The sequence below is a fragment of the Lagenorhynchus albirostris genome, chromosome 2, assembly GCF_949774975.1.
Source record: "Lagenorhynchus albirostris chromosome 2, mLagAlb1.1, whole genome shotgun sequence".
Lineage (NCBI taxonomy): Eukaryota > Metazoa > Chordata > Mammalia > Artiodactyla > Delphinidae > Lagenorhynchus > Lagenorhynchus albirostris.
The window spans coordinates 143,580,966-143,594,623 of record NC_083096.1 but is presented as its reverse complement, the minus strand read 5'-3'; the positions used below and the strand labels follow the sequence as shown (position 1 = coordinate 143,594,623).

General features: G+C 36.4%; 1 protein-coding gene across 4 annotated transcripts in view; it reads right to left on the bottom strand.

The window, feature by feature from the left end:
- EPS15 (epidermal growth factor receptor pathway substrate 15) overlaps positions 1–13,658 on the bottom strand; it is a 161,483-nt gene that overhangs the window by 81,222 nt on the left and 66,603 nt on the right. For all 4 annotated transcript variants that reach the window (XM_060140095.1, XM_060140096.1, XM_060140097.1 and 1 more), the window contains exons 11-12: positions 12,656–12,812; positions 8,336–8,421 (exon numbers count right to left, since the gene is read on the bottom strand). In XM_060140095.1, the coding sequence (XP_059996078.1) occupies positions 8,336–8,421; positions 12,656–12,812 (243 nt within the window). The remainder of the gene's footprint in view (positions 1–8,335; positions 8,422–12,655; positions 12,813–13,658) is intronic.

The window sequence follows — 13,658 nt, the reverse complement described above, 5'->3', positions numbered from 1 at the left end:
ATTACTTATCAGGAAAACTGAATGGGTCATTTTGTGTCAGTATATGCATGGGCAGAGCGGCTGCCATGATTGGACGGCCTTCTGGTTTCACTACTCGGGTCAAAGAGGTCGTTTCTGAAGGTGAGTCTACGCACTCTGTCATCCATAGAGAAACACTGGGTAGCAGAAAAATGTCACCTGAGCTTAACAGTGTTTTGCAGGATATCATTAAAATTATCAACCAAAGTAAAGTACATGCCCTTAACTCACGTTTGTTCGCACAGCTCTGCAAGATGGACGCAGAGCACACACGTCTTCTCTTATACACAGAAGTGAGATGGCTTTCTAAAGGCAGATCACTGGCCAGAGCTTTTGAGTTAAGAGAGCTGCTCCAGAGATTTCTTTTAGAAAAACAGTCACCACTGGAAACACATTTCAGTGCCACAGAATGGATCACAAAACTTGCTTACGTGTGACATACTCAACCTGCTCAACAAACTCAATCTGTCACTTCAGGGGAGAACAACAACTGTGTTCAAGTTGGCAGAAAAAGAGGCTACATTCAAAGCCAAACTTGAATTATGGGGGCGACAAGTGAACACTGGGATTTTTGACATGTTTCAAACATTGGCAGAGATTTTGAAAGAGACTGAGCCAGGGCCTTCTTTCTCCCAGCTGGTGCGTGATCACCTATCTCAGCTTTCAAAAGAGTTTGAGCATTACTTCCCAACCACAAAAGACCCCCAAACTGGGAAGGAATGGATCTGCAACCCATTTGTGAATAAACCAGGTGAATCGACTTTGTCCGTGCTAGAAGAGGATCAACTGGTTGAGATCACAAATGACGGTAGCCTTAAAAGTATGTTTGAGACAACTTCAAATCTCCATATGTTCTGGATGAAAGCTAAGGCGGAATATCCTGAGATTGCCACAAAAAGCACTGAAAAGGCTGCTTCCATTTCCAACACCCTATCTTTGTGAAGCAGGGTTTTCTGCAGTGACAGCAGCCAAAACGAGATTACGGAGTAGACTGGACATAAGCAACACACGTCGGGTGTCACTGTCTCCCGTCACCCCTAGATGGGACCATCTAGTTGCAGGAAAACAAGCTCAGAGATCTCACTGATTCTGCATTATGTTGAGTTGTATAATTATTTCCTTACATATTATAATGTAATAATAATAGAAATAAAGTACACAATAAATGTAATGCACTTGAATCATTCCAAAACCATCCCCCCTAACCCCCCACCCTGGGTCCGTGGAAAAACTGTCTTCCACAAAACCCGGTCCCTGGTGCCAAAAAGGCTGGGGACTGCTGCTTTACATTATCAAAGTGGGAGATGATCCTACTTTATTGTGGGAAGTAGCTAAGACAGAAGAATGGTCAGGATGCCAAGAGAGCACCGCAAAGGAAGAGATTTTACGCCATACTCAGGAAAGTGAACTGAGGTAAGGGCTAAAACTAGACAGAAAAAGCAGAAAGGACAGGACAGATTTCAACAACACTGAACAAATTATTTTCTTTATATATCTATTATGTAAGCTATATATATTGTATCTATTACATAAGCTAAGCAGTAGGGATTAACAGTGAGCAAGCAAATAGTCCCTATGATTAAGAAGTACATAGTCTAGTGAGATATCCAAATAAAACAGACAATTATGCTATGACAAGTATAAATTTTAAAAACTATGTAAGATAGGCTCTTAAATAAGATTTAATAGGTATGAGGGTTGGGAAGGGGAAGGCTTCCAGAGGAAATAACATCTAAGGTGAGATCTGAAGGATGAGGAGTTGATCAGGCAAAGGAGATGAAGAGCTAGGAATGATTTCAAGAAGCATCTCAAAAACAGAAGAATAAAAATGAGAAGAAAAATCTCAGGTTTCTAGCTTGAGTGACAATAAACGGTGATGTCACTGAGAAAGGGAAATAAAAGAGACAAGGACAGTGGTCAGGGGAAAATTAGGAAGTCAGGTCCTACTGAACATTCAGATGAAAACACTAGTTGGGCAATGAAAAATATAGGTGTTCAGCTCAGGTGAGAGATCCAGGTATTTGATAAGATTATTTTAAAACCACTGCTTTCCCTTAAGTTAAAAATATTATACTAATTTAATCTGATCTATATAATTAAATCCCTATATAACAAATGTTGAAGGAATCATATAAAAAATTTAAAGAGACAAATGACAGAAAGTCATCCTGCCTCAAGCTCCCAATGTCCTATATTTTCAACTAGAAACAATTTGGTGAACTAGGGAAGAAAACATCTCATTTTCTGACTGATAACAAAGAACATTCTTTACCCAACCAACTCTTGAGGTTATATATAGTTTTTTATATCTCCATTGATTTTCAACGCTCAGAACAAATTATTATTCTAAGAAACATTCCTGGGGCTTCCCTGGTGGCAGAGTGGTTAAGAATCCACCTGCCAATGCAGGGGACACGGGTTCAAGCCCTGGTCCGGGAAGAGCCCACATGCCACGGAGCAACTAAGCCTGTGCTCCACAACTACTGAGCCTGTGCTCTAGAGCCCGTGAGCCACAACTACTAAGCCCGCATGTCACAACTACTGAAGCCTGTGAGCTTAGAGCCTGCACACCACAACGAAGAGTAGCCCCTGCTTGCCGCAGCTAGAGAAAGCCCGCGTGCAGCAACGAAGACCCAACGCAGCCAAAAGTAAATAAGTAAATAAAATAAAATAAACATTCCTTTCTTCATTATGCTTTTCTGTGTTTTCCAAATTTTTATGAGTATGTATTATAACCATCACTGAGGGGGAAAAAGCAAATCTTGTAAAGCACCATATTCATTACATTCTCATTACAGTACCATATTATGTGCATCGTTTATTTGCAGGTTTGATCCCTGGACTAAAATTAAATATCTTCATCTGAAAACCAAACAAATAAGAAGGAGCTAATCTTCTGTCAGATGACAATTTAGTAAAAGCCACAAATAAAATCTGTTTAAATTCTTTTTTCCTATTTTGTAGTTACACACGTCACTGCCTGATATATTAATAAAAGACTTAAAGGCTAAAGAGTAATACCATTGCACAGAAAAAATAGTCATTCACAGTAACAAAAGCCAAGGTTTATAACGTAATGTGTTATAGACTTGGTGGTAGTGACTTAATACAACCATTTACAAAACTGAATTTTAACAACCATAATTTTAGCATGGGTAGATGAGCCTTATGACATTACTGAAGTTGACAGATGATGGAGGTTTGCCTACACTGTAGATTTGACCTAAAATAAAAGCCTAGGGAAAATATTTTCACAAGTGTCAAGTATAAACGTATTACACATTTATAAAATGTGACTACAATTTAAAACTTAATAAGGTTTTGAAGCACTATGATTTTCTTAATAAGACAGTCACAAAATGTTAGATTTTTTTTTATGTGTTTAGCTGTAATTCACTATATGAGACTGCCACTAGTACAACTTAACATTATGGTAACTAGAAGTTAGTGAAAGCTCAGTTTATCAAAATGTAACTAATACAGTAAGTCCCTTAAATACGAAGAAGTTCCATTCCGAGAGCACATACATTAAAGTCCAATTTGTTCATAAGACCAACAAAGTTAGCCTAGGTACCCAACTAACACAATCGGTTATACAGTACTGTACTATAACAAGTTTATAATACTTTTCACACAAATAATACATAAAAAACAAAAAAAACACGAAAAATAAAACATTTTTAATCTTACAGTACAGTACCTTGAAAAGTACAGTAGTACAACAGCTGGAATACAGGGGCTGTTGGCAGTACCAGCTACATCACTGCTGCTTTTACACTTGCTTCCAGACATCCTGGGCTTGAAGTAAAGATACTGTACTACTGTACTCTATAAGTACTGTAAAGTACACAAAAGCACAACCACTTGTAGAGGATGCACACACGTGTCAATGTACACCAGACACGTGAACTAACTTATGCGACTGGACATGTGAAGACATGTTCACATCTTTGAAAGTTCGCAACTTGAAGGTTCGTATGTAGGGGACTTATTGTATTACAAGTGTTTGTATCAGCAAGAACATTTTATGTACGATGCTCTACTTCCTATTAAAACTCATTACAAAAACATTTCATGAGTAAAATAACTACTGTTGAAATCAAACAAGCCCTAGAATACTGGGGTATGTGTCTATTTTCATAGGCTTGAGAGGCACAGATGACAAGTATTTTCAAATCTAGATACTATTTTTTTAATTAATTAATTAATTTATTTATTTTTGGCTGTGTTGGGTCCTTGTTTCTGTGCAAGGATTTTTCTCTAGTTGCGGTGAGCGGGGGCCACTCTTCATCGTGGTGCGCGGGCCTCTCACTATCGCGGCCTCTCTTGTTGCGGAGCACAGGCTCCAGATGCGCAGGCTCAGTAGTTGTGGCTCACGGGCCTAGTTGCTCCGGGGCATGTGGGATCCTCCCAGACCAGGGCTCGAACCCGTGTCCCCTGCATTGGCAGGCAGATTCTCAACCACTGCGGCACCAGGGAAGCCCCAAATCTAGCTACTATTAAATGCACATTTCTCATAAGGCAAGCAAAAATGCTAATGGACCATTATAGACCATATGAAATGAAGTCTATACACCATTATAGACTGAGTAATCAAATATTTACTTTTTTTTCAAACCAAAGTAAAAATGTTCTAAATCTTAATGAAAAGCTGTCTTATATAATAGAAAAAAATGTAGAACTAGAACTATACAACCAGGTTTGGGTGCCAGCCAGCACTTTTGCTGACCTGATGTATGACTTTGATTTTTTCCCCCACGAGTAAAAAAGAAATTGGATTATGTAATCTCCAAGGGTTTGTTTTCGTTTGTTTGTTTTTTGATTCCAATACTAAAAGCTTTATGTAATAGGCAAAGGCCAATTTTTGAGCTGGAAATAGACTTTGGTAGAATTCAGTAGAAGGCAGATAAATCAAAACTAAACAATCCCGTTTAAAAAGGTGCCCAGACTAAGGTTACAGAATGTCAAGACATACTGTTCAAATTGGCAGATGATACTAAGGGCGATCACTGAAATTACTGTGGATTTGAAGCTATACTGCTTTCTATAGACATTTAGTCTCAGAATTCATTCCTCCTTCTGGCAGAATTTTCATGTGGGGATACCCCCCTCCTCCATGTGGTCTCGGTGGCAAACTAGCCGCCCCCACCCCAACCCTGCAACCCAGGACAGAGCTCATGACAAATCAGCAAACAATACAACCTTGGCCACTGACTGTTTCAGTAGGTAGGACCCTAAACCAGTCCAATCAGATTGAATTTTAGGATTTGTTCAGGAACCGCCACAAGAGAGTAACTCCACTAGATCTGAAATAATAGGTACATGAGACTCAGATGTGCAATAACCCCCTTGACAACATAACAGGAAAGCCTATCTGAGAATGGAACCATGCAGTGGAAGTGGAAACAAGAAATGGAGAGAGCAAGAGAACTGATTATGTCATTTGATCTCCAGTACGAAGCTATGCTTTAAGCCATCCCTACCCCTAGGAGGTCTTAGTTTCACAAGTAAATAAATTCACTCTCACTTAGTCTGGGTTGAGTTCTTTCTTGCAACTGAAAAAAATCATAATTAAGTTTCTCTACAATAATCTCAATGTAGTCTCATGGATGAGGAAAGATCTTTCCCAAGTTCTTGCCATATAACCCAGCTAAATCATTTAATCCCCTTATGTCTCAGTATCATCAACAAAATAAAGTATCAGCCATTATCTGCTTTAAAGTGTTGTGAAGGTTAAAAAAAAATGTTTGTGTAAGTAAAATGATATTTAAATCCAATGCCCTGTAGATGGAAAAATGGTCTCACTTTTTAAAAAGTAATTTTAGGAGGTCATTTTTACAATGAGTATTACTATAAAAAGTTTCTAGGGAACAAGGGAATTAGGAAATACCAATAGGACCTGCTGTATTTAGATTCAAATCTAATTGTATTCAAGCCTGTTTCTACACAGTACGTGAGTATAAAAAAGAAACTCCAAATCAAGCAGTCCTGAGATTAGGTATTAGTTCTATTGCTTACAGGTTTGTATGACTTTGGGTAAAATAACCTCTCAAAGCATCTTAACTCCGTACCTATAAAACAGAACAGTAATATCTATCTCAAGCTACAAGGTTTTTGTGAGGATCAAATGAGATAACAAGTTATGAAAGCTCTTGGCATGGTGTCTGCATTTAACATACCTTCCATACAATGTATTAAATAATAATTTTTTCCTATTGTTATTCAAGTGCCTGAAGTTGGAGGAAAACTGTATTTCAGGGGAAAGGGAGGGGCAAATTAGGAGTTTGGGACTAACATATACACACTACTCTATATAAAATAGATAACCAACAAGCACCTACTATATACCACAGGGAACTACACTCAATATTTTGTAATAACCTATAAGGGAAAAGAATCTGAAAAAGAATAGGTATATATATGTATAACTGAACCACTTTGCTGTACACCTGAAACTAACACAACATTGTAAATCAACTATACTTCAACAAAAATAAATTTTTAAAAAACTTCAAAAAAAAAACTGTACTCCATTCATTCCAAGATATACTGATACCTATTGCACTGTCCAAAATCAAATAGTACCTTATAGTTGTTGGAATGCCATTGTTTATTTGGCAGTGGTTTTTTCTTTTTTCAGTGCTACATAATAGTGCATCCTGCAGTTAAAGGTTGCCTTAGATTTATTTATTACTTTTTTTAAACACATTATTGGAGAATAATTGCTTTACAATGGTGTGTTAGTTTGTGCTTTATAACAAAGTGAATCAGCCATACATATACATATATTCCCATATCTCCTCCCTCTTGTGTCTCCCTCCTACCCTCCCTATTCCACACCTCTAGGTGGTCACAATGCACCGAGCTGATCTCCCTGTGGCTGCTTCCCACTAGCTATCTATTTTACATTTAGTAGTGTATATATGTCCATGCCCATGCCACTCTCTCACTTCGTCCCAGCTTACCCTTCCCCCTCCCTGTGTCCTCAAGTACATTCTCTATGTCTGCATCTTTATTCCTGTACTGCTGGTAAGTTCTTCAGAACCCTTTTTTTTTTTTTAGATTCCATATACGTTAGCATACAGTATTTGTTTTTCTCTTTCTGACTTACTTCACTTTGTATGACAGACTCTAGGTCCATCCACCTCCCTACAAATAACTCAATTTTGTTCCGCTTTATGGCTGAGTAATATTCCATTGTATACATGTGCCACATCTTCTTTATCGATTCATCTGTCGATGGACATTTAGGTTGTTTCCATGTCCTGGCTATTGTAAACTGTGCTGCAGTAAACATTGTGGTACATGTCTCTTTTAGAATTGTGGTTTTCTCAGGGTATATGCCCAGTAGCGGGATTGTTGGGTCATATGGTAGTTCTATTTTTAGTTTTTTAAGGAACCTCCGTACTGTTCTCCATAGTGGTTGTATCAATTTACATTCCTACCAATAGTGCAGGAGGGTTCCCTTTTCTCCACACCCTTTCCAGCATTTACTGTTTCTAGATTTTTTGATAATGGCCATTCTGACTAGTGTGAGGTGATACCTCATTGTAGTTTTTATGTGCATTTCTCTAATAATTAGTGATGCTGAGCATCTTTTCATGTGCCTCTTGGCCATCTGTATGTCTTCTTCGGTGAAATGCCTATTTAGGTCTTCTGCCCATTTTTTAACTGTACTGTTTGTTTCTTTGATATTGAGCTCCATGAGCTGTTTGTATATATCAGAAATTAATCCTTTGTCTGCTGCTTCGTTTGCAAATATTTTCTCCCATTCTGAGGGTTGTCTTTTCATCTTGTTTATGGTTTCCTTTGCTGTGCAAAAGCTTTTAAGTTTCATTAGGTCCCATTTGTTTATTTTTGTTTTTATTTTCATTACTCTAAGAGGTGGGTCAAAAAAGATCTTGCTGTGGTTTATGTCAGAGAGTTTTTCCTATGTTTTCCTCTATGAGTTTTATAGTGTCTGGTCTTACATTTAGGTCTTTAATCCATTTGGAGTTTATTTTTGTGTATGGTGTTAGGTAGTGTTCTAATTTCATTCTTTTACATGTAGCTGTCCAGTTTTCCCAGCACCATTTACTGAAGAGGCTGTCTTTTCTCCATTGTATGTTCTTGCTTCCTGTGTCATAAATTAGGTGACTATATATGCATGGGTTTATCTCTGGGCTTTCTATTTGCCTTAGATTTAATAAGGTACACCGATTCCCATTTTAAGAACCATAGTACTTAACCAAATAAAGTAGTACTTACCCAAGATATACATTAGAAACAGAGTGTGTGGATGTATTTATATAATCAGGTATAATTTTACTTTACATACCTCTGTAGGTCAACTATTTCATTGTTAAGGGTATCTAGCTCCTTAATAGCAGAGAAATCTGCGACAGGACTTGATCCTATGATGTTCTAAAAACAAAGAGTTCACAATTATAACATTATTACTATAAAATTCCATGCGGCAAAGCATTAAAAATGTTTAAAAGCACTATATGGATACATAATTTATGGTATTACTAACACTTTTAATTCACTTAAGAAAACCCTATCTAGTGCAATTTTACACACACACACACACACACACACACACACAGGCAGTTATATACTAAGACATTTTCCCTTAAACTCTCTAAAACCTGTTGTTCTGTAATATATACCACCACTTGAGATCCCAATGTCTTCGTCGTGTGATCTTAGCCTGTCTAGAATGTTGCAGTAAAGCAGATATCAGATTTATAAACTAATTCCTCCACTGAAGCATAAATTTCTTGGGGAGGTGAATTGTGATTTATTTGTATTTGTATTAAGTAAATGGTGGTTGATTTTATTTAATTCAAGAAGTATTTACTTTTATTAAATACTTTCAGTGTCTATTTAAAGTAAAACCAACCGCTCAGCATGTTCCATAGTAAATATTAATATCACCATACATGAAACTGTCTTATATGACATCCTTTACATATTGTTTTCTTTCAATAATGGAGGTATCAAAATTAGTCTCTGAATGGTATTTGTATTTAGAAAACCTAGCTGGGTTTATTCTGGGCTCTGCTGTTTTACTAGCTGCATGATCTTCACTGCAAAACAGGGAAATAATCTCTGCCCTGCCCTCTTTAAAAATTAAATAAATATTGCATATGAAGTCCCTCTACAAACTTTATGATATTTTATAAATGTAAGCTATTATTATACTTAACTTCCTCAACAGAATATGCTCTTGAAAGTTGGAAAGGCTCCCAATGACTTGCTTCCACCCTGGCTCAGTCCCCTTTGTGAACCATTTTTGATGCCTTATATAGCTGGCTGAAGTCAAGGCAAAAAGATAACTGCTCCTTCAAACACCTGACCTACACCCAATGCTACAACCAAACTGACAAATAACAGGATGATCATCATTAGGAAACGTTAAAACTGAGGCCTAAACATGTAAAACTAAGATATATTGAGGACCTTATTAGCAGAACATAAAACTTAGTATTATACTTATGTTGCTGTGAACTTAAGGTATGTCACCAACTTGCACAACAGAAGAAGAAACCTAAAAGTTCACAGTAACCTATCTGCTCACATTTATATAATGGTTTACAAATTTACTAAGTACTAATCTGAAAACTGGTCTGTAGGTAGGGCAGATATTATTATTAACCCCATTTTAGAGCTAAAGAAACATATTAAATGACTTGCTTAAAGTTGAACCCAGCTAGCTAATAGGCGATATTGATCAGGAGACTTCTAATCAAATTCAAGTGCTATTTCACATTATGCCCCTTGGCACCTGCATATTAAGATCATTTAGGTAAACGAAACCATTACCCTAAAAGCCAACTTGATAAACAGGTACATCAATAAAATGTGGCAAATAATTCCTTCTATATTTCTTTATGCTATACTGCATAACCGTCCTCATATGTTTTGTTTTGTTTTGTTTTGACTATCAATACCAAAACTCATCCGTTAGGATTCAATTAACGCTATTCTCAATTTTATATTAATTACAGATTTGTACCAAATATGCCTCTTACTATGTTTTACTATTATGTGTTTCACTGACACATAGACCCTTATCATTCTAAAAAGTCAGAAATTTTAAAGTGGGTTTCTGAATGTGACAAGTATTTACTAGGATTTTAACTCTGCCCAAACTTGACTTATGAGCTAATTAAGCCTGGCCAGACAATTTGAAAGGCGAACAAAATGAAAAATTAGCACTTAGTCTCACTTTTATCACCAAGAGTAACTTACATCCCATAAGTGCTACTGAGAAATTTGCTATCAGAGGTGCAAGCAAACCAAGAAACTCAGGACTCCCATACCTGTTCTGTCACTCTAACTCAAAAAAAGTGACTCACATTTGACAGTCTTTCCCTATTAAAAATATCATCAAATAAGAAGAGTGAGACAAATAAGTTTAATTTCAAACAAGTTATATGGTAATACCATAGATGACTCCAGAATGAAGATTAGTGTACTTAGTTGGTATTGATAAGTGTACTTGTGTCACTCTCAATTGCTGACACAAAAATTAAACTCCTGTTCTAGAGCAATAAAATAACATGCAATCAGGAAGCAAAGAAAAAGTTCGGCTAACAGTATATAAAGTATAAGAAGGGCATATGAAGAAAAATGTACCATGTCCCCTTCTTGCAAAATATTTTCTCTCACCCTGTTTTGTGTATTACACAAAAATTCCACTTCGGTGATTTTAAGTGGATCAGAGAGCTTAGGGAAGGCAAGTTAAAATGCACACAAGGACCAAGTGACAGACATGTGACAAAAGCATGCTGTTTAGGTATTTTCTCTGCATTAACTTTGAGGCATAAACAACCTCTAATTTCAAAATGTTATCTTGTAAACCAAAAACCATAATGCTAAAAAAGGCATAAAGTAAAGCTCTAACCTTGAGAGAGTAGAGTTAAGAAACTGACAGTACAAGAAAGGCGAAAAGCAGAGTGCTGCAGAATGGAAAAAATAGTCCAAACTAGAAAAAACACAGAAAGGAAAGCAACATTCAAAAAAGGATTAGTCAAAGCTGCAAAAAAAATGCAGTTCTAAAAAAATTAGATTATAAAGAGAAAAGAGATTATTTGAAAGACAAAACAAATGCAAATTTTAATTTTTAAGGTTAAAATTTTTGGTTTATAGATAGGACAACAGTGATAAAATCCCATTTTAATGAATAATACTGATATCTGACATGGACAAAAGTATCTATGCTCTAGTGAATGGACTTCAGTAAATCTACTTAATTGAAAATTCTGTATAGCAGATGCAACTCAAAGTGCCTACTAATGTTACAGAGACTTCAATGAACAAACAATTTGCTTCAGAAAGTTCTGCTGTATGTGTATTTTGTGTTGGTGGGAGACTCAGTGGGTATAAAATGAAGGCAGCAAGGAAAAAAAGCAGTCTACATATGTGAAAGAAGATGAAACAACACAGTGTTCCATAACTGAGCAGGGGGCATAAATACAAATTTGTAACCTTTATCTTTCTGGGTGGCATCACTTTTAGCCTTCTCTACAACTTAGGGAACCCATGTTCTACATCAAAAGAAATCTCAGAAATTCACAAAATGCTCCCCCCAAAACACTCACAAAGCAGATAAAATCAAGTAGTTACTTAATGTGAAAATAAGAATAAAAACTCTTATATGTAACTTCTATATTTAGTGGCTATAAATTTCCATTTAGTTGACTTAGGAAAAAAATCCAATTTTGACTGTTACTAGATTTGTTAAAATGGGATTTTTTTAACCTATGTGACAAAATTAATGCAAGACATTCTACTGACATTTTAAAGAGAACTCTCCTGATACCAAATATGTGACAACTCCTATATAGGTAACTCTGAAGAATCACCACATCCATGGTTACTTTGTAGGTCACAAGATACTTAAAGACACAAAGTATGGACGGCAAACAGCCACTAGAGCATGCAAGTCCTTTTAAAGCTCTATTATAAGGCCAAGATATTATAAACCACAATATTAGGAAGGGTTTCTAGATGAGAAGAGAAAAATCAAGGTACAGCATTACTGAAACATGTAGTTTTGAAAATTCCCACTGCTGGCCAGAACCAAAAGTAGCTAAAACCTGTTTCTAGCTGTTCAGATATGAAATTCGGTTGTATGCTCAGGAATAGAGGGTCATCTATATGGTGAAAACCACACAGACTTTTCCTCAACAAGTTTTTCTTTTCTTTTTTTTAATGTAAAATTGACAAAAAGCAATCATAATCTCCTAGATTTTGTTTTCAAATCTGTATTGTTTTCTCCAACAGTGAATTATCAAATGAAATGCAGTAATTTAATTCTTATAGGTTTCATTTAAAATTTACACTCTATTCATAAAAATTAATTTACATATCCACGGGGGAAAAACAAGACCACATTTTCCAGTTTTAAGACTGGAAAGTATGGTTGTCATATGTGTAATGAATGGTGGGATAAATGAGCTGTAGCCCAAGGATATCATACAAGGTATTCCAACATATTTATAGGCACAAATTAAACCGTAAACAGTATACTGCTCTGTTTCTAGCCAGATACATTTTCTCCACTATTCCATACAAATCGATTCTGTCCCTGGCATAGCATTTGTTCTTTTCTGTTAATGCATTAAGGTTTTCTCTTAAGTTGTCTTACCTTTTGTAAAGTGGCCCTATCTGATGGTGGAATCATCTCAGGAGTAAGAATGTGAGGAGGATCGATGCCCTTTATTAACTTTTGATTGATTAAGTGAAAAGCCAAGGCAAACTGATCTTTTGAAAGCTTCCCACAGTCCTTTGTGTCACATAATGCCCTGTACAAATAAACAAAAAGAACAGTATGTAAATGTCACAATTACCATTCTAAAAATCCAGGGGAAAATTAATATGACTATGTAGCTTTGAAATAATCACCAGTTGAATTAAAAAATAAAGTCATACCAACTTATGGCTAGCCAAAAACTCACTAAAATGTGAGAAGAGAGTTATTGGCTAAAATGGTAAGAAAAAGAGACTGTTCACCTTGGTGCTGAGCAGGGTCCTCTAATTTGGGTTTGCTCTGTGCTTTCTTACCAATTTCCAGAACCGCTACGGAGTAAAAGCTGTGGTGGGCCAAAGAATTCCAACATTCTCTACTCCCAACATTTTCAACATTAAAACATGTTAAAAATGAAACCTAAGTTTCAACAAATTTGGTTCGTTAGTGGCATTAGAATGATTCTAAAACAAGCAAAATACTCCATGTCGGCTTGTTTCCTACAACTTTTGAAGTAGGAGGATGTCAGGATCACCGTCAAAGAAAAATAACAGCTGCAAATGGAGATCACGTGTGGAGAGAAGGCAGCAATCTGGAAACCTTTACAAAAATCACTTGAAGAGAAACAGCAAATGTTTTATTCTATTTGCTTCCCCCCTCCCCCGCCTTTTGTTTTTAAGGTCAGCTTTCTAAAGTCCTGATCTGTTTGATTCATTGAAAACCAATGTGGCCTGATTAAAAGACTATGGGCTATGGTGTCAAAGAAACCTTACATTCCAGCTTTTCTACTTATTTCTTCTTGTGACATTGGCCATATTTTTTAACCTCTCCAAGCCTTAGTTTCTTCATCTATAAAGTGGAGATTACACCTATCTTGCAAGGTTACTGTGAGAATTAAAGACAA